Below are 22,473 nucleotides of genomic sequence, written 5' to 3'. Positions count from 1 at the left end.
TGTTATTCTAAAAACATCAATAACAAAAAAAAAAAAAATCTCCCTACAAGTAACAGCTCTGCATTCAGAATTTGACTGATCTAAGTATTATCATGAACATGTACTTTAAGTATCAAAAGTAAAAAGACTCTTTGCGAGGGAAAGATTTCCCATTTCAGTGGAGTGTACAAGATCTCATCTTCAGTGGATATAGCAACTGAAGTAAAAGAGTGTGCTTACATAGAAGGGTAGACACCAAAGTTGTTGGGGTGGCTCACAGAGGGAGACACTGTCTGGTCCATGAATGTGGGAGCTCCTCCACTGGGTTCAGGGTTTGGGGTGGTGAATCTATCACAGACATACAGTTCCAGTGTATATTTGCACACACCTTCTCATTCAATAGTTTGTCTTCATTTTTCATCATTATTCTATATTAATAGCGAAGACATAAAAATTCTGAAATAACACATGAAATTATGTTGTAAACAACTGTAGACAAAGCAAAATATGTTTTATATTTTAGGTCCTGCAAAGCAGCCACCTTTTGATTTGATGGTGCATGTACTGCCAATCTGCTACACAGCAAGTGAGTGGACAAGTAAATGACACTGTATGGAGTGGAGCTGCTTTGTACTCTTTTCTGCTTGCCTGTTTAATGCTATCCACTCTTTCTTTGAGAATGCAGATATATCCAAATATATATAATATTCATATCAATGCAAAAACAGTCATTATGGATGAGTCCTCCTCCTCCTCCTGCACGACCTACCCAGGCGCCACCACTTACCTAAACCAAATGGAGTATTTCCAGTAAGTGAGAATTTGTCAGACATAGACAAATGTTCTACATGTGTGAAAGGAGACCTCTGGACAACTCTGTCTAGACGTGACTCTGCAGACATTGTCTGGAGAAAATGGCTTTAGTGTCTCTGCTGTATTTTTGAGGTGGGAAGCGCGATGTAGCAATCCAGCTCCCACCCAAGGTTACATCATTTGGGCAGCAGGACTGCTTACCATATGTGACCTGAGAGCATCAGTTGGTGTTAAGAGTTCACTTCTATTGCATCTCTGTTGGAATCTTAAAGCTTACATTTTACACAGAGTTAGTTTTACTGTTTTCCGTCTTGTTTTTAACTCAAATGTTGTGAGGCAGTTGTTTTTGTTAGTATGGAAGTTATAAATAAAAGAAGAAAATAGTCAAATGTGATGGAGTATGATGTGTCATGGTTATTTTAAAACAATTACTATACCATGATATATACTGTTACCGTGATCTAAAATTAAATATACCCTGATAAAAGATTTTGGCCATATCGCCCATCTCTATCTCTTAGATGTGTGAACGGTTTCTATTTCTATCCAGATGGCAGTGTGCTGCATTGTCTTTTTGGGATTCAAACACCAAAGCCGCACTTCAGGAACTTGCTGTTTATACAGTTCGGTCTATCTGAAGCGATTTAGGTCTCCTGCGGTAGATTTCTAAAAGAGAAAACTTACTCTGGCACAACTTGTTTGATCTGTGGTTTTACGTATCCATCCACTGCTTTTGCTGGAAGAGAGACATACTGCCTTTAATAATTTCAACATAACAGTTTCATCCACAGGCTATTAAAGCCTGCTACAACACCAATGAGTTATAAACAATATGTTTATGGCAAGAAAGTATTTGATTGACGAAAAGCATATTATTTGCAGATGTGTGATGTGCTGATGTGAATACCAATAAGCACTGCTGATACATACAGAGTGGAGGGGTGTAGTACTTGGCGAAGACCTCGTCTTTGGGTCGGTCAGGGTAGAGAAATAGAAGGTGGTTCAAGTCGCTGATGCGGTCAGCCAGGGATCGAATGGAGAAATCCTTGGTTGTATAAGGCAACAGATTCCAGACAAGCCTCTCGCCTAACCAAACACAGGTATACCTAAGAATTACAATCACTGTATTTACGAAGGCTCACAATAAAATACTATTGCAGAGGTTAAGAGAATGTATATACTACCTTGTTCATGCATATATGAACACATAAGCACACAGTGGAATTAGGGACCAATATTGACAGGAGAAAGTTGTACTTCGAGCAAACAAAATGAAGTTGGCATTTTCAGCAAATCTTTTGTATGTTTACAGTTTCTTCCAGTTACATGTCATTTCAATGACATGATATTTCACCCAAAGAATTAGTCAGTGTAAATAGGTAGAAAAAGCACATCGGCTTGGTACCTGGTTTGTTAGGGTTCTCAGCCACCCAGGCGATGGTGATGCCTCCGATCTCTGAGTCACTGAACCGCAGCAGGAAGGTGCCGTTGGGTTTGGACAGCAGCATGTCCTGTGCCTGCTGCTTGTTCACAAAGCCCAGGATGGCCCTATACACACATATTCATATACAATATGAGCCAGTCCATCAAAGCCAGTGCACCTTGTCTTTTCTAGCCGGTGAAGGCAGAGATTAAGTTAATTTTGCTTTTTTCATATAAATGCAAGCCTTGACCTGTTCAATAAATGCATCAAAACCAGACAACTTCACTAAACATCAAATATAAACTCCTCTGTTAAAAGTAAGGGCAGTAAAATTCTAGCATAGTTTCAACTATTATACTACAGTGAAAGTGATTTTGTTTGAGCATTTATTGTTAATTTCATTTGATTTATTATATTTAAAAGGGAATTGCACCCATTTTATACATCAGTGTGTTTCCAGGTGTTGGGCAGTACTGCTATACTGATAATGTGAAAAAAGTAGTATAAGCCTTTCATCTGATAAATGTCCTCAAGCGAAGCATCAGTTGGGGCAGAAGACTACCAGTTTGAAAATGAAGGGGATTTCGAAAATGATAGCCACATTTTTTTCTCTTCATACTTATTACATCGCTGCTAATCATTCAGCCTCAACAATCCTTATTGCCAAGGCTTTCTCTATATAAAGACTCCAAACTGCAGACACCTCCAAAACAGTACAAAATGGACCAATCATCAAAATTATGGAAGATTTTTCTACCTCAAATGATGCTGCCATTGTCATGATGTTAGCTCTTATGTATGCTACCTGAGCACTCATCGGAGGCTCTGCTCAAACACACTACAATGTTGTCACAGAAGAGGGCCAATAAACACAAAAGATGCTTTATGAAGTTTTCAGCAAATTCAAGACCAGACTGGATGAGAAGTCTCCCACGCTGCACATCAGACCAAATCAGAGGCGTATCTTCGCCTTGAAAGATGACACTACCCTGCTGATGAAAAACTAGCAGCACTAGAGACGAAATGCGGAGCTGACAGCAAAGGTTAGTGGATATAAAGTGGAAGTGATGGAAATGAGGGGATGCTTTTCCTAAATAAGATCGGGCCAAGGACATCAAGGATCTGGATCAGTCAGTTGATGAGCTTCATGTTCAATGCAGTTTTGGTCTCAGCTGAAATTTACACACCTGCGGGTGTTGTCAACTTTTAAAGGCGTTTGACACTTTAGGGATCTGTGCCCCTTTGGCTATTCAAGAAAAACTACTTCTTGGAAGACAATGTATGAGGACTGGAGATGATGGAACGACTTACTGCAGGAACTCCTGACTCTGCATGTTTGGCACAACTGGGCAACCCAGCTGATCATGGCTCTCAATCCGTGCACAAAAAAACGCTTTGTTGTCTGATCCAGCATTCCTTCTCTAGCCCGAAAGGTTAGTGCCTGAAAATAAAGCCTTGTCTGAACTTGTAGATGCAGAGTTAGATAATGAGGTCCATTCCAAAGTAAGAACACTTACCACTGCAGTGTCAGAGTGCTTGATCAGGATTGCACACTAAATCCCTCACTCAATGCTCAAAGTGGTTACCCAAATTTGACCAGTGAGGTCTTGATCACTCTCCCGGCTGATGTCACCACCACTATTAACACTAGACCTCTAGCACCTGTTTAACTGCACTGAGGAGCACCCTCCATCCTAACTCCTGCTACTCTTCTCAAACAGATTGGTGCAGCCTCATTCTCTCTTGGAGAGATCTCCAAAGCAGACCTGTTCATGTATCACTGAAAAAGGGTTCAAGTTCTGGTGGATACATTTTAGGCCCAAACAGTACATCAACACTCACTCAGCAATGGCAGCATAGGAGACCGAGCCTGAAAGGAGACACAGTTCTGATGAAGGATAAGCATGCAAGCAAGCACCTTGATCAAGCAAGACAAGGTGAAGCGACACCAGAACTCGAAGACCCATCTCGGAGATCATCCTGCTTTTATCCCCAAAGTTCAGGAGATGTAAATTATGTTTATGTGGCATCTTTCAAGATGCCAGACAGGGTGTATGTTTAAATGGTTTCCCATTGATTTCCACTGATTCTTTTCTTCATTTACTATCCATTCCTGGTATTGCATATAGTTTAGTGATTGTACATCTAGTGTAACAGGAAAGAAGAGTGTCAGGAAGGAAGTTACTTCTCTTTAGCTGTGCAAAAACTGTGGATCTGTTTTAAGCCTGATGATAATCTTTAGCCATCCTTTTGTTCGCAGATCTTTGAGTGACATTATCAAGAAGTTTTTGGTTGATCATTACCATCTTAATGTTTTTGATTAATCATTTTCTGTAATTTGTTCCAAATGCTAACATTGTGTTACCGTGTGACTAGAAATGCTGTTGGCCCGAATCGTCCATTGCATACTTACCTCATGCATCCACCTGTGGACTGCTTTATCATATCTGCCTTTTGTGCATACATTCTTTCTTACTAATAGTGTGCTGCAATGGTTTACTTGCCTTTATTTTTACTATATCTTATTTCAGCTTCACACTTCTTCATATTAAATCTGCCTAAAACAACTACAGCCTGTTCCTTGGAAAAATGGTATGAGGAGTTTCGCTGGCTGTGAAAACTCATTATAGACTATCCAGGAGGGCACGGGGGAATAAGAGTACACTTGCAAAAAAGTCAACATGGGTTATTACCCATCATTCCAGTGAGGCTTGAGATGTTTCTTCATTAGCTCCACAACTCCATCAAACCATTGCCAGAAGGTGAAGTTGCGTCCTGGTAAGCTCTCCTGTACAAATCAAACATACTCCATCACTATGTTAACATGCACATAGAAGGAAGACTATTCAGGTCAATAATTCAGGCTATTTTTTATGCACGTGTTCACGTGTCAGAGCATTTGTACTGATTGTGCAATGCAAGAAAGGGCTATTTAGTGAGAACACAGCTTTAAATCTGAAATTTGAATTTTACAGTGAACTGTTGAGCAATGTAAATGAGCTGGACTCACCCGGTTGAACTGGGCCCAGGATATGGTCATGTTGCGGTAGTCCTCAGGGTTGTTGCTGCTGCTTGTAAAAGCCTTCTGTGCCAGGAAGACCAGGTTATCCTCTGACAGGCCACGCCCACTATGCATCTCGGCCTTGTACTTCATATCAAGAGCCTCACATAGCTGGGGCCACAGCACCTTGTCTGGCACAATGAAGGGCACTCTGCCCTGAGAAGACAAAGATGGGTGGTAAACACAGGAAAAAAACAAGGCAGTGGAGTTCAAATCCCCAATCTGTCACTTTGTTGTTGGGACAAAATATGAGGAAATTATACTAAATGGCCCAATGGGGGGCACTACAGGCCAAAATGTAAGCACAGTAACGAGTAACGAAATATGTTTAACATAGAAAATGAAAACATACGTCATGAAGCATGCATGCAGCATCATGCAGCTTTAAAGAACAAGTCTGATATTATCTTTGTCTGTTGTGTCTTTTTGTCAACAAAAAGACCAAAACCAACAATGTGCAATACAATCTACTATTTGATGATCAAATAATCTTTCAAGTCAAAAAAACACAAAAACATTTGCTGATGTCAAGTTATCTAATATCTAGATTTGACACTTTTCTTTGTCATAGATGACAATAAACTGAATATCTTTGTAGTTTTGGACGACTGATTGCCTTAAAAATTAATGATTTACATTATGGAGACTTTCATGTTCTCCCAAAAAGTAAGGCGAGTCCCCACAACGTGAGCAATACATCAGCACACACATGTACACACACACTCACACAGACACACACAATGCTTGTTAGCAGAAAAAAATCCAATGTTGATTTCGCTCTGCACATGGGATTTATTGATTATTTATTGATAGGAAAATATAGAATATGACAAGACTTATCCTTTAACAGCATATTAAGCTAATACCTGACAAACTGACACAGCATGTGAGGCTATAGGGAACCATCTGACATGGTGAAGCACAAAAATTACCATACAAAAAGGCCATTGTGGAAAACCGTCAACTAACCGGCTCAGCAAAGGCGTTGTCCCATAGGACTGTTGCTGTGGCATTGTTGTCCTGACTGCCATGGACGATCACTACCACAGGCAGCGATAACGTCTGCGGGTCACAAACACAAGAGGGATGGTGTCATTCAAATGAATTGATTATTAGTACATGTTTAATGCTGAAAATATTAGGCACAGACAAAGTCTTAGACACAACCACAAAACTCCTTCTGAACTCTAGTTGGTATTTAAAGTCTTCCAAGGGAGACCAAGACAGTGGAGATGAAATCAGTAGCAGGCTGAGGAGTAAAGCTGATCATTAAATTAACATGCGAGATACCCAGTGCTGTTCAGCTGTTATTCACAAGTAGAAATCAAACATCACATGTCACATCTGATTACTTTGACATGGAAGACCAGCTCATTGCCCCCTACGCTGAACTGTGATTCAAACAGAACTGTGAACTTCTCCTCCGTCACTGACTCTGCACCTCGACGGTCTGAACGCTTGATCCGCTTCAGTGACTGTAAGGACACACACAAACACAAACACACACACACACACACACACACACACACACACACACACACACACACAGAGTGCAGACACGAGAAGCGATAAATAACAACAATAATAATAATAATGATGATAAACTGTATTTATATAGCACAATTCATGCATAAAATGCAACACAAAGTACTTAACATAAAAACAAATGATAACAATTACGTGTGATAAAACAATAAAACAAGTGAAAAAAATACAACAAAATAAGATAAAGTAGAATTTAACTGGATAAGACAAGGCAAAGCAGCCATTAGTTAAAAAGAAAAGACACTGCAGGAGAAAATGATGTTAAAAAGATATGTCTTAAGATTCTGTTTGAAGGTGTCAACAGATTTAGAACCCTTAAGACCTTCAGGGAGGCTGTTCCAGAATTTTGGAGCATAATTAACAAAGACTGCTCTCCGTGCCTTTTAGTTCTGGCCCATGCTTACATGAGGACTAACATGTATCAGTATTTAGATACACACACAATATATGATAGAAGATCATCAAGTTGTTGTTGGCTTTCATGAAATTTGTTGATAATAACAACATACAATAACACCACCTTCATGCTTCATTCTCTCTTTTTGAAAAATGCACTGTAAATATTTCAATTGTAATCTCTCTACTGCCTCTAACAATGTTTTGAGTATATAGTGCATTCACAGAGAAGAAAATGATAAAATTAGCAAAGCAGTGTCTTCTCACTGCTGGAAAAGCCACCAGTTTTTGGAAAACAAAACCAAAAAATAAGTTTTCCAATTTGAAATTGGCAGTAGTGTTTCAAGGTCACAGCTTGACTTCCATCCTGTATTATTTCCTGTTCACTCAAAACATTGTTAAATTCTTTCCCATAACTGTCAAAGCACTGCATTGTCAACATTAGAACATGCTATAAACCTCATGGTATGGCTATGTATGATGCAATTGGTACGCAGATTTCTATAATTATGCATGCATTAGTATGGGACAACACTGTAAAAAAGGGAAGGGGACGTGTCCTAAACTGTAATGTACCTTCCTCTTTTCATGCTATCTATGCTGTCACTGTGGTTTGGTTTAAGTTGCCTAGAACAGAACTTCATCTTAGGTTGTTCTAAAATGAAATATACTAACTGGTTATTTTTGTTTGTTTTTTAAAGGGTTTCCTCCCCTCCTTTATGTTTGGATGGGGGCATTTGTATTATATTTGAGGTCTGAAAATCAGCATATAATTCACAACAATAGATATTATTTTTTATGTGTTATCTATAGAGAGGTTCACATTATGGCTTGTTTGTAGCCTTCGTGTTGTAATGCTAGCCAGTGTCTTTAAGTCCGTTTACAGTGAGTCTGCTGGTTCTTCATCCCAGTATTTACTTAGCCCAGTCAAACCTACAGGAATTTCTGGTGGCTTGTGTAATCTTATGTTTTGCTGCCATAGAGGAAATAAATCCCTGGCCAGTGAAAACAAAATGTTTCCTGAAATCTTTCCTGTAGAAAAATCAGGGTTGAAATCATCAGACAATGGATGACGAAAACCACAAAAAGACAAAGGATGTACTATGTTATGCTTTATTGTTTTGTAATGTTAATAATGTTAATAATAATGTTAACAACAACAACAACAACAACAACAACAATAATAATAATAATAACTCTATGTTTGCATTTTACATCTCATCAGTAATATCAGTAATATATCACACTTACACTCCCAAAAAGATAGTCAATAGAGCTCACCATGTTTCTGAAGTGTGCACTGAGGGTGCCAGTGGCCTGGTGATACTCCATAACACAGTTGTTGTTGAGGATGTCTCCACTGCTTTCACTAACAGAACAAAAGATAAAAAGGATTACCACATTCTTAGTGACTGTAGCTGGAGACATCTTCCATGAAGTAGGATTATACATTTCAAATATTGATCTCACATGATGACTAAGCCACCATGAAACCATTTCTATTTGATTAGTAACTACCAATTACCAATTTAATTGCCTTTTTTTGCTTTAGTACCTGCTATAATCACTGATTATTTTTGCCTTGTACCAGCCATGTGTATACAAGGTGTTCCACCAATGCATTTACTCTATCATTATCACAAGTCTGCATGCTGGCATGTGCCCCTCACCTGTGTGTGCTCTCATTCTTCAGCAGAGCTTTGGCCTGCTGCTCACTAACAATGACAGCCTTGACCTGAGGTGGGTTCATGTGGACATTGAGCTTCCCACCCACCAGAAGGCGCACTGTGGCTGCAAACTTGGTCTGGGTCTTTAACACCTGGGGTGGCTGCTTTTCAATGATGAAGGTACTGAAGAGAAGAGGGGACAATGATGGATTGGTCAACATATTTCTCTCACGACAAGGTTTGAGTTATCCAAAGGCAGTTGTAGGAGCCATGAATGAATTTAGACGTATTTTGTAGGGGTATGATGGTATAAATATTGGTGTACGTTATTGTTTGCAATATTATTTAGGGTTTTGCGTGATCATGTTGATGAGGGAATAAGCAGGTCTCATTAATATGGGCGGGGATGTTAATATAGGTTAATATAGGCACCTGCTCACCTGTGTGGTCAGAGAGAGAGAGGGTGAGTGGGGTCGCCGTATTTTTTGTTGACCGCTGTTTTCTTTGATCACTGTGATCACTTAATGAGTTTGTGCCCAGTATCATGAGTTGATTATTGTTTTTCGTTAATAAAAAGTTAAAAGTATTTTTTCGTATTGCAGTGATTTTTTTCAGTTAAGCGCGTCACACAAAGGAAGGTCCCGGCCTCAGCCTCTCAGCGACTCTTTGGGTTTTGAAGTTGCTACAGCAGTGATACTAATGCATGGACATTAGCTCAGTGTACGGACACAGTGGATTAGCATAAGAAAGTCTATCAACGAAAGCAACTGAATCAGAGAGAAGGCAACAGCCCCTGCACTCTATACTGCCCCAACAAAGTCCACACAATAACTATCCCACAGCAGTGTGAAACCGCTGGTATAAACAGCCAGTAGAACAAAGGCAATAACAAAAATGCATAGTGACACAGTTACACCCTGACATACAGAGACAAGGAATTGCACATGGAAATGCCCCCCACCGTGGAGAATTCCAATGTCCACGTTATGAGTGAAGCTTGGAAATATTCAATACCGCCCTACTTCCATGGGTGTTTTCTAAAGTAGCATGTCTAATAAGGATTTCCCCTTTCTGTGCAATCAAAGCTATTGTTTATGTGTATTGCCATCACTTATTTTGCTAATATTTGTCAAACATTGAAGTTGACTCTCCGCTTTTCATTCTGCAGGACACAAACTGTCAGCTAAATCTGCGCACATAAACACACATTCATAGAGAACATGTTGCGGTGGGTCTGAAAAAAAGCAACAAAAAACACATGACAGTGATGTAGGATAACCTGCACTAGCAGTTGAACTGAATGGGTCAGAACATACAGTACATATCAGAGAATGAGCACATGGAAGTGAAACTATAATTCAACTTTACTCAGTAATTGTGCAATGTAATGCTCGTGTAATTCTGTGGTTAAGCAGCAGTGTAGATGCAGCTACACTGTAGACTGAGTCTGATAACGGTGACAGGCAGACCTTAGAGAAATTGAACACCCTTCTTAGTATGTGTGTTTGAAAGGGGTAAAAACGATATTGAGTGCTTGAGAGGTGACTGATAGGACATATCCAGACGGGTGACAAATTAAAGGAAAAACCAAGGTATTGGGCCACCACATGCCATGAGAACGGTTTCAATGCGCTGATTCTATAAGTCTCTGTAACTCTACTGGTAAGATGGGGCACCATTTGATAAAAGATATTCCCTCAGTTGGTTCTTTGATGATGGTGGTGGAGAGCGCTCCCATAGGTGTTCAACTTGGTTGACGTCTGGTGACTGCGAAGGCCATATCATATGATTTGCAAAATCTTCAGTCATCAAACCATTCAGTGACCCCTCGTGCCCAGTGGATAGGTACACTGCCATCCTGGAAGAGACCACTCCCACCAGGATAGTATTGTTTTATCATAGGTATCAAGGGGGTCAGTCAGAACAACTTTGTATTGATTTATAGTGACCTTTCCCTCTAAGGGAGCAAGTGGACCCAAACCATGCAAGTAAAATGACCCCCACAGCACAATAGAGCCACTGGATCCTCTCACTCAAGGAGCATCATACAAAAGTTTGTGCAACCCAAGAGATACGACATCTCAGATAACTGATCAAGGTCCCTGTCCTTAATTAACTTGGTAGTGCTATGGCTTGTTCACAGTCATTGTTAGGAATGGCTGGGTGATTTCAAATCAAATTTCAAGGCTTTATAAATACTTGACTCTTCAAACCTTGTTACTGTTTGCTGGAACAAACAGGAACACTGGAGGTCAGGTTGAGGACTATAAAGCCAAGAAAACTTTCTGGGGAGAACTGCTTGTAGAACTGCTAGAAAGGCAAATCAAACTCCACTGTTTGACTGAAAAAGACCTTTAGGAAGATTTGTGAAGATTTTAGTGGTGATGCTCTGTTCATTTGAGCAGTGACGGCTGCTATGACTTACAAAGAAGAGTCATCAGAAGAAAAACGTTCCTGCATTCTCACCACAAAATTCAGTGTCAGCAATAAAGTGTTCACAGGACTTTCCAGAATACATCAGGAAACAGGTCCTGTGGAATGGCAAAGTTAAAATAGAACTTTTTGGCAGCAATGAGAAAAAATATGTTTGGAGAAAAAAGGGTATAGTATTTCATGAAAAGAACACCTCTCCAACTGTTAAAGCATGGGGGTGGATCGATCATTCTTTGGGTTTATGTTGTAGCCAGTGGCATGACGAACATTTCATTGGTAGAGGGAAGAATCAATTAAATATCAGAAAATTCTGGATGGCTGTGGCTCAGGTAGTAGAGCAGTCACGCAGAAGGTCGGTGGTTTGATCCCTGGCCCTTGCAGTCTACATGTCAATGTATCCTTGGACAAGAAACTGAACCCCCAATTGCTTCCCATGCTGTATCATCGATGTGTGAGTGTCTATGTAACAGCGAGTTGCTGTTACTGAAAGTCCAGTAACAGTATATTTTACCAGTAAAGATGTTAATGTGATTGGCATATACATTAGATGAGCGGACACCCTTATATAAGGGGCAGTCTATGTATGGTGAAATAGCACTGAAAGAGGGTGTTGCTACTGTTGGGCAGAACTGTTGTACTTAGTAAGATTGAAAAATAAAGTAAAGACGGAAACCTCACCACTCTCCTCATGTGCCTTTTTAGTGGTAATGGTCAAAAGTCACAGTGACCACACAAAAATATGACAAAATTTCACACAAATGCCTCATCATCATTACTCTACTTTTGTGACATTTGAATTCCACAAGGTGTTTCTGAGATATTGCGCTCATGACAATGGGACAATGGATGTACAACCCAAAAACATTATTCCTCCGGTCATGGCTGTTGCCTGTGGCGGCATAAAAAGAAAACAGAACAGAATCAGAGAATAGGAACAACCCTGATGGAGCCATACACCTACTGAGAACATCACTCCAGGCAACATAGCAGCCCTAGCAACCCATACCCCATAAGGACCCCCAACAAAATACCGCAGGGGGCATGTGGGCATGAGCCTAATCCAACTCCACAAAGCTGGACAGACTGGATGGGGAAATTTCCCATGAACAAACCAGCAACTTCACAAGAGTGAAGACCTAGTCACTGTTACACAATCAGAACAGACACTGCATTGCAACCTCCATAAAACACTGAAGAGCTAAAGTCTATTTCTCACCTGGTAACCAAGGCGGAGATGATATCAGTGATGTCAGCGTTGAGTTTGCTGAGTAGCTCTTCCATGGGGCCTGGCAGAGGAAGCTGCTGGGTTAGATGTTCACAGCGCCGGATCTGCTGTCGGTTCTGCCAGATCAGGTCAGCCAGTTTTTCACACCTGGTGGGCAGGGTGAGGAGGTGGAGACACCACCAGAGTGTGGGGAAGGGGAAGGGAAGAAAATGAAGCCGAGTTCCTTTATGCGAGTATATTTGCACATATTTATCTATGCATATCCTATTTATGTCTCTGCTCTTAATAGATTTGTTGGAAATATGTTTTATTACAGTTAACACTTTAACTGAAAGAAAAAAAAAAACTTTCCTCCAAACTTTCTATGTTACAAAAATAATGCATTTGCTTGAGGTCATTAAAATGATTTAAGAAAATCTCCACCCATTAATATAGATAATATATATGCTAGTTGAAATACTTAATTAGCATGTCCAGTATATACCACGACTGGAGGACATCCAGGCTCCCCTCATGAGGACCCCCGTTGCCAGCCAGCTGCTGCCTCCTCTTCCACTGGATGAGCTCTTCATCCAGGATCAGAGTCTGCTGCTTCCTCAGCAGTGCCAGGGTCTTCTGGTGTTGTTCTGACAGGTCCTGCAAACACATCACCAGTCACATGCTGAGAAACATTTGCATAAGTACCTGTCAGTATGTTAACATACACAAAAGAAATAAAGGGAAAAATTAGGTTAGCAGGAAACTGGACATCATGTTTATGTGCACTGTAGTAACCTTATTGGAAAATCCGCTTTTATGTGATGATGTATTTATTGTTCGTATGTACTACACCTGCCACAAATTACCATCAGAGCAAACTGTTACTTAAGGCAGCTGTGGCTCAGGAGATAGTGTGGTTTGTCCACTAATCAGAAGGTTGGTGGCTCAATCCCCTGCTCCTCCAGTCTGCATCTCGAAGCATCCTTGGGCAAGATACTGAAGCCTGAATTGCTCTAAATGTATCAGTGAATGTGGCATTGTAAAGTACTTTGAGTGGTCAGTAGACTAGAAAAGCACTATCAAAATGGAGTCCATTTACCTTTTTAAACTTATTGACTAGATTTCAGTAAAATGTCATATGCTGCCTCAATCTTATTACACTGAACTGGAGCTTTTCTGAGCCACTAAAAATCAGTGTTGTGACTGTGGTGCTGAAAGAGTTACTGTGAACTTACTCTGTAGTATATATGTAGTATATATTTGAATCTGCTGCAATAATGTTTATTGCTATCACTTGAGTATTTTCATTGTCTAAACTACAGTATGTCTCATTGTTTCTTGCCTGATATCAGACAAGACTGTCAACTCTTTAGACTTTTGACTGCTTCTTTATTGATCCCAATTTGGGAAATTATTTCATTTGGGAAACTTGTTACACTACATTTCTATCTTCAGGCTGACACTGCCTCCACTTGGTTTCTAATAGGGAGGGGGATGAGATTTTTCCCTATCCATTCCCAAGACATAAACGTATTCTCATTGCCTGGGTCTAGACATCTGAACCCACTCACTCCACCAAGCTGACGATTCTGTTTGATATCAGGCATCAACAGCCTTCAAAGCAGAATGCTGTTCGTATTTCAAACCAATCTGTACTTTTAATCAATTAAGAACAGCCTTGATAGCAGCATCTAACATATCTGCAATGGATCTGGTGGTTGCTATTGCCGACATTACTACTTTTTACAAATACTAATCAGCCAGCTCGGTGAAGTGCGTGGATTCAAAGATCTGGACGCAGGCAATCATCGTTTTTCCCTCTCCCTGTAGCTGATGTAGCTGATCGTACATTTCAGCAGAAATGTCTTCTGCTGCAGTGATCAGTTACCAGTGATAACTAATAATAATAAAAACACTAATAATATATATATATGTATATATAAAATGACCAAAGAAATCAGAATAAATCAGATTACTGCAGAAAACAGGTAACAGTAAACAAATCATATAAGTGTCCTAATTTAGATAATGTAGGCAAAAATAAAATGTATATACACAGTAAGTTCTTTTTCCAGTTCAGTGATTTGTTATTCACTGTAGAAAGAATATTCTAAACCAACCACAGAATGATGTGTGAGTATACTTGTATCTCCAGACTAGCATTACATGATATTATGTTCAGGGGGACATGTGATTATGAAATAATATTACCAGGATTACATACAAGTCATAAGTGTGCTGAATCGAATTGAATTGAATTGAATTAAAATAAAATGTAGGAATAAATAAAGGAAATCTAATGAAGCGGATAGGAATGAATGAATAGAAGTACCATTGTTACCACTAATGATAGGAGATACAGTACAATTCTGACTGATACAGAGTCAGATTGATATATACACAGCTTCAACAAACTATTTTTTAATTATTTATTCCCATTGTACTCATTGAAAGACTCACACCATCTGCCTGTGGCTGCAGGTGCTGTGAGTTAACATTGTGACACCAAACAATAATATGATTTCCATGACCTCTTTTGATGAGGTATTGTCATCATGTCTCACTGTGACGGGCTCTGCTGTCTCAGGGCTATGAGACCAATGATGTGAGGTAAGAGGTAATCAAATCAGAGGTAATCAAAAAGCGTTATATTAATGATAACACCTGTGCAGTCTTCACTCAGTCTTTTACACCATCACCAACACTGCCCTCAGCTTCAACTGATGACCTTGTAAATAGTTTCAGTTCCAAAGTTATGACTATTATTGACTCCATCGCCCCAGTTAAGACAAAAGTTTTATCAGGAAGGAAAAAGACACCTTGGAGAAACACCACACTGGTCAAAGTCCAGAAAAGAGTCTGCAGACAGGCAGAGCGCAGGTGGCAAAAAACCAAACTCCAGGTTTATTATGAGATTTATAAAAACAGTCTCCACACCTATAACCATGAACTAAAGAAGGCAAGGCAAACATTCTTCTCAGAGATTATCAACAGAAACTGTAATAATGACCGCACTTTGTTTTCTGTTGTGGATAGACTGACAAACCCGACAGCATCAGTCCCTCCTGAGCTGCTATCCAACAAGTCATGCAATGAATTTGCAGCCTTTTTTTTACAGATAAAATTTCAAGGATAAGACAAACAGTGTGCAGCTCCAGCTCAGGCAACATGACAAGTCCATCTGTGCCTTCTTGTTCTCCAGTTAATCTAGCACATTTTAACCATCTACATCATACAAGGCTGACAGAAACTGTATCACAGTTAAAATCCACAACATGCTGCCTTAATACTCTGCCAACAAACTTTTTTAAAAATGTCTTTAATTGCATAGCTCCAGATGTGTTGCAGATAATAAATAATTCTCTTCAGTCTGGTCACTTTCCCCAGGCCTTAAAAACTGCAGTAATAAAACCTCTCCTAAAAAAGACTAATCTGGATGCTTCAGTGATAAGTAACTACAGGCCAATATCAAATCTTCCCTTTTTAGGAAAAATTATTGAAAGGGTTGTTTTTCAACAAATGCATGCTTTCATGATGCAGAACAATCTTTTTAATGCATTTCAGTCTGGATTTCGTCCACACCACAGCACTGAGACTGTACTTATCAAAGTTTTAAATAACATACTTCTGAATAATGTTGCTTCCAAAACCTCAGTCTAAGTATTATTAGATCTCAGTGCTGCCTTTGATACAGTTGATCAGGACATACTTCTTGACAGACTGGAAAAGTGGGTGGGACTTACTGGCACTGTACTACACTGGTTCAAATCTTATTTACAAGACAGAGACTACTTTGTGTCAATTGGTGAGCATGTGTCTGAACGAAAAAAGATGATGTGTGGGGTGCCACAAGGGTCCATTCTCGGACCACTTCTTTTCAATATCTACATGTTGCCCCTAGCTCAGATTATGGAGCATCATAATATTTCTTATCATACTTACGCAGATGATACACAACTTTATATTTCTGTGTCATCACATGATTACAGTCCCTTACTTTCACTGAGTGAGTGTATTCATCAAATCAATGAGTGGATGTGCCAGAATTTTCTTCAGCTTAATGCAGATAAGACAGAAGTGATTGTATTTGGCCCCAAAAATGAAAGGTCAAAGATCAGTTCTCACCTTAATGCCATGTCACTGACAACAACAGATAAAGCCAGAAATCTTGGTGTAATTATTGATTCTGACCTGAATTTTAACAACCATTTAAAGCTCATTACCAAATCAGCCTACTACCACCTGAAAAATATAACCAGAATTAAGGGATGTCTGTTCAAAGAAGACATGGAAAAACTGGTTCATGCATTTATTTTCAGTAGGTTGGACTATTGCAATGGAGTCTTTACTGGCCTAAACAAAAAATCAATTAGGCAACTACAGCTGATTCAAAATGCTGCTGAACGAGTCCTTACAAACACCAGAAAAATGGACCATATCACACCAGTCCTCAGATCACTACATTGGCTTCCTGTGAGTCAAAGAATTGACTTCAAAATCTTACTGTTGGTCTACAAAGCATTAAATGGTCTAGGACCGAACTATATTTTAGATTTGTTAACTCCATATGAAGTATCCAGACCTCTCAGGTCATCAGGGACAGGTCTATTGTGTGTTCCCAGAATGAGAACCAAACAAAGTGAAGCAGCTTTCAGTTATTATGCTCCTCACCTGTGGAACATTCTCCCTGCACACCTGAGGTCTGCACCAACTGTCAGCTCATTTAAATCAGGGTTGAAAACATTATTATTTGCTACAGCTTTTACTTAAAGTAATTATATTTGCTCAATGACTTAAATCATTCTTAATGCTAAATTATTGTCTTTTACTGGCTTTTGTTTTTAATTTTCCTTTAACTGTATTTTATTTTTATTTGTTTATTCTCTTCTAATCTCTTTCTTTCTTTCTTTCTTTGAAATGTACGATTTTAATGTACTTTTATGCCTCTGTAAAGCACTTTGAATTGCCTGGTGTATGAATTGTGCTATACAAATAAATTTGCCTTGCCTTGCCTTGCCTTATGAGTGCATTTATTAATCAGTCAATTCAATCAATCAATCAATTTATATTCCACTTCATCCTTCATGCTGGTGCACATACTACATGTGGCCGACCACTCGGTGCTTGTCGTCGTGCTTGAGTGATTAAAACAGGCTACATTTTTCAGTGAATTTTGGGATAGAAATCAAAATAATTCACTGTTCCATTCAAATACTTGAGATGTGTTCTGGAACACCACACCTGACTGCTCCTGGATCTGATAAGGTGCTGTAAAAACCCAGTAGCCTGCAAAAACTTGAGTTATTTACTGCATGGAATACCTTTTGAATGCCTGCATATAACTGACATGCCTGATTCTGTCCGGTGACACACTCAGTAACTGATGAGAGTGTAAAAGAACCTTATTGAGCAAGTTGAGGGGCCTTCTCAATGCCTTTCCTTTCCTGAAAATAATAAGTGCTAAAATCTGTCACCAAATTTATTTTTGGTGGGTGTTAATATACCTGGACACCCCAGCAAAGTCTTTGTGTTATAAACACTGCCTGAATCATTTGTGTGTATACAATTTGTGCCAGCCTTTACTATTGCAGAGCTACAGTTTGTGTGTGTGTGTGTGTGTGTGTGTGTGTGTGTGTGTGTGAAATGCGGGTGCCGTGTCTTCATACAAGCCTGTATTTCTGTAGCGTGCTGGCCTCTCTGGTGAGCCATGCTTCCACAGTGGACCTCTTGCTCTGTAGGGTGGTTTCCCGTTGGGAGCGCTCGGCTGGAGGCAGTGAAGACAGGCTGCTCAGCTGGGCTAACAAAGCACAAGACAGGCAGGACATTACAAACACCAGCCAAGTCACATAGTCTTGGAAACTTTTCAGCATCCTCTGACTGCAGATTGCTTTCTACAAAGCTACATGTCAGTCAAACATCTTCAGTTGGCTTTCTTTGGTTCAAACAAGAGTGGAAATTTGATTCTGTTGCATATTGTATTTGGTGAATTTACCTCACAAACACATGAGCCAACAATTGGTTAGAGGGCTCTAGGTATAGCCATAGATTGGGGGTGTAATGGTCTGTGTACTTGTCCATACTTGGGATTTGTGTGTGTCTGTCTTTACCCTGGATGCGCAGGTTCTCCTGGTACTGGATGATGAAGTACTCCTGACTGTGTTGCAGCTTTCTCAGCTCATTTTCAGTCTCCTGTGTGGCCAGGCGGAGCTCCTCAAAGGCCTGGTTGATCTGCTGGTGGCGCTGGGACAGACTGTCCATGGCTTGTCCCCCACTGCCACAGGTGGCCTAAACAAAACATTTAAAAGTCAAGATGTTGCCTTTTTTCAGTCTTTTTTTCTTTTTGTCCCTTCACTTTGGTTCTACCAATACCATGACACTAATACATGAAATTTATTTTTCATGAATAATGGCCACCAGGATTTTTTTCATCTTTTCCACATGTATAATTCTCAACAATCAATAACCCATTCAATACTTACATTTGTAGCTTCTTGAACCAGCCTCTGCTCTGAGTGAAGGATGTGTTTTATGCAGCGTACCAGCTCCAAAGGACAGCGGTCATAAGTGCTCTATTAAGATATCACACACACACACACACACACACACACACACACACACACACATTAAACATATTTAGATTGCTTGCTTGCTCACAGGGCTTATTTTTGTGTAGGAAAGACAGAAATCATGCCTGACCCGAAAATGGCTTATCTGTGATCTGGCATGTGAACCTATAGACAAATGTGACTTTGTGTTGTATATGTGTATCTTTAAGCATGCATGCTGAAGCACACTGGAACAATTCCAAAATGCTGTATGGTGCAAAAAAGATTGAGAACACCTTTTTCACACCTTTCAACATTTATGGGCCATACTATGCATTTAATATCATGGACTACATCATAAAGTGCAAGAAAATGAGGCTGTATTTTTTTTACCAATTTTACAATTTTAATTATGTAAATTAAGTCACATTCAGTCTCAAAAAACAAAACACAGGCATTCAATTATGAAAATTAATATTCAATATATAAAGTGAAAAAGTCAAAGTTTCCATTATTCAGTAATTAAATGTTTTTTAACTGGGAAAATCTGCTGAAGTCCAACATATTTTAATCCCTCTGTTCATAATGTTTGGTGAGTTAAATGTGAAAATATTTTGGCTCTACAGGCTGTTTAACCCCTGCTGCTTCTTTGGCGTTCGCCCTCTCTCTCACTTCTCTCCCAATATTTTCAAATCTAACTTAGTGAATTAAGTATTTATTTCAACCAAAACAAACTTGGTGTTGAGTGTTGAAGCAGTGACAGACAAACCAAGAAGGTTTTGGTGAGTTTTACTTTTATTCTGCTGAGTTTGAATTAAGTCTGTTTGACAATGACAAAATTACTATCTTTCAATGAAGTCTGGTGGCTTCAAAAATGATTGTTTCCTATTAGTAGCTTGGACACAAAAACATGGGAAAATAGGGTCCATAATCAGACAATAACTGACCAGAATCCCTCCCATTTGTCCAGGACAGGCACCAATTTTTTCTAATGGTAACAATACACATAACATCACTTTCATTGATTGAAAATGAAATGTAGGTCAAGCTGAAATGAGTGAATTCGACAACAGCCGTGTCGTAATGATGGCAGAGTTCACAACCCAATTTGACCCTTCTTGGAAAGTAGATGCCACCAGTATAAATATTACCTAACCTGTATAAAAAATAGGCTATTGAATAAGATATCAATTAATATGATCAGCGTGTTCTTAGCTCTCACTCTCGAGACCATGGCGCAAAGAGAGACACAGAGACAGAAATCTTTAAATAGATCTTTAAAAGTTTTATAGTATAGGACATTATTCTATTTGATTTTTTTGTAATGTGTAGATTTTAGATAAGACATGTTCATGTTTAAAAAAATAAACCTATATAGACATAATGTACAAAAATAGATATTTGAATGGTTTTAATCTTTAGCATGTATTACTTTACACCATTTTTGGCCAGTTTGGACAGCCTTACTCCCATGGGATCAAATCCATGTCAAGTCCCTCGGCACCTCATGTGGACTAGGATTGTGCCAATTGGTGACTGAAATGTGTATCAATTGAAGGGATGATCAAGTGAGGGCCATAATTCGACCGCAGGACTAGGGCAATTCTCTGGAATGCCTGGGGATGTGAGCTGTAACAGTAGAAGGTCAGACAATATGTTTACACCCAGCCTTGACCTCCAGTTTGTTTTCACCATCTTCATTACGTTGAAGTCCCTCTTAGTCTGCTTTTTCTCTTTGCACTGTCTGAGTCAAGTCCAACAACATACAGTCGAGGACAAAATTCTTATGAAATCTGAAGTTTCTTCAAGTTTTTCCCAAGTAATTTTTTAACAGGTGATGTGCTTAAAGGTGATCAGGTGAATTAGGTGATGTCACTCAACAATTAAGTTAAAACATGGTATAAAAAGACTTAAGTATGCTCAGGACAACCTGGAGAAAGAATATGCATACTGGAAGCATGTACTATGGTCTGATGAGACTAAACTAGAGCTCTTTGAAGAAAGAAATGTGGAGATTTTGAAAGAAAACGTTAAGCAGTCAGCAGTAAAACTGGGTCTAGGTCGTTGCTTCTTCTTCCAACATGACATGACATGTAAATACTATTAACATTTTTTTTTTTTTTTTAACATTTTTTTATTTTTATTTTTATTTTTTGACATTTTTTAGGGTGACGTTTCTTTTTATCCCACTCCTTTGTATATACTTGTTGTTTTTAATTTGCATACACCTGTTATACTACTCTATCTGCTTTATTGATGCTGCTGTAATTTGGAATTTCCCCTCGCGGGACTAATAATGGAATATTGAATTGAATATTGAATTGAATTGAATTGATCCAACACATACGTCTCTCTTGGTGAAGAACTATCTCCAGAAGACCAAGTGAATGTAACTGAGTGGCCTGCACAAAGCCCTGACTTAAATCCCACTGAAAATATGTGGGGTGACCTTAAGAAGAACATCCATGCCAGAAGGCCATCAAATCTGGAGGAGCTTGAGAGACTTGCCAAAGAAGAATGGACTGGGATTCCTCAAAAGAAGTGTCAGAGACTTGTTGAAAACTACAACAAACGACTGCAGGCTGTTATCCAGCAAAAAGGATACACAATTGACTATTAGGATTTGGGGGGCTAATAATTTTGACCCAGGTAGTTTTTGTTTTTTGTGGAATATTTTCATTTCTGTGTGCAAACTAAAATAATGTAAGTATCCAAAATAAATCTAGGATATCTAAAAAAGCTGTGTTAAAGATGTGTTGCTCTGTTTAAAAGCACGAAGGAAATACTTTTAAAACAATGACATTTTTGTAGGGAGGCTAATAATTTTGTCCTCAACTGTATGACGATCTGCCCATATGAGGCTCTCCAGGGATTTGCGATCCAGGTACAGCTTTGTTTTTAACATGATCCACTGTTCGATGGACTTTGTAGGATTTTTGAGGGCTGTGGAGAAGTGCTCCACAAAAGAATCGATTTCTGCATCGATGACCTCTGAAAGACATAAAGTGTAGAAACCAAGAATAGTAATATGCATCATATTATCTTATTCATGTTAACTTAATACATTTATCAATTTAACTAATTCATTTATTGTATAGCCTACTGCAGTGCACATTTCTAAGGAGTCATATATTCATGGAGTATACATATTATAACATATTCTTTAGATGAACAGTGCCCTCATCTATACCAATCAGTGTTTTACACTCTGACTTCTATCTGAATCTGAACAAAGCTGCATGCTCATCTCCTGACTGTGGCCAGTTTTTGAAGATGGCTAACTTTGTAGCCAGCAGAAGACCAGTGCTCACATCCTTGAACCTGTCTCCAATCATGCTAACCTTGGATAAGCTCAGGACATTGCTGATGTTCAGCTGACATAAATCTAACTTTACTCCCATTCACTT

At 39.2% G+C, this 22,473-nt stretch overlaps 1 protein-coding gene across 3 annotated transcripts in view; it reads right to left on the bottom strand.

Annotated features, from left to right (window-relative positions):
* LOC143338635 (signal transducer and activator of transcription 5B-like) overlaps positions 1-22,473 on the bottom strand; it is a 38,521-nt gene that overhangs the window by 5,366 nt on the left and 10,682 nt on the right. For 2 of the 3 annotated variants that reach the window (XM_076759180.1, XM_076759181.1), the window contains 16 exons: positions 21,903-22,057; positions 19,001-19,090; positions 18,629-18,806; positions 18,188-18,318; positions 13,027-13,178; positions 12,534-12,689; positions 8,888-9,067; positions 8,499-8,586; positions 6,629-6,751; positions 6,246-6,338; positions 5,226-5,432; positions 4,909-5,003; positions 2,198-2,340; positions 1,723-1,878; positions 1,477-1,528; positions 220-327 (listed from right to left, as the gene is read on the bottom strand). In XM_076759180.1, the coding sequence (XP_076615295.1) occupies positions 220-327; positions 1,477-1,528; positions 1,723-1,878; positions 2,198-2,340; positions 4,909-5,003; positions 5,226-5,432; positions 6,246-6,338; positions 6,629-6,751; positions 8,499-8,586; positions 8,888-9,067; positions 12,534-12,689; positions 13,027-13,178; positions 18,188-18,318; positions 18,629-18,806; positions 19,001-19,090; positions 21,903-21,971 (2,021 nt within the window). In that variant the 5' untranslated portion in view covers positions 21,972-22,057. The remainder of the gene's footprint in view (positions 1-219; positions 328-1,476; positions 1,529-1,722; positions 1,879-2,197; positions 2,341-4,908; positions 5,004-5,225; positions 5,433-6,245; positions 6,339-6,628; positions 6,752-8,498; positions 8,587-8,887; positions 9,068-12,533; positions 12,690-13,026; positions 13,179-18,187; positions 18,319-18,628; positions 18,807-19,000; positions 19,091-21,902; positions 22,058-22,473) is intronic. The other variant, XM_076759179.1, reaches the window with a different exon arrangement.

Source organism: Chaetodon auriga, chromosome 20 (assembly GCF_051107435.1).
Source record: "Chaetodon auriga isolate fChaAug3 chromosome 20, fChaAug3.hap1, whole genome shotgun sequence".
NCBI lineage: Eukaryota > Metazoa > Chordata > Actinopteri > Chaetodontiformes > Chaetodontidae > Chaetodon > Chaetodon auriga.
This window is presented reverse-complemented; position numbering and strand designations above follow the sequence as displayed.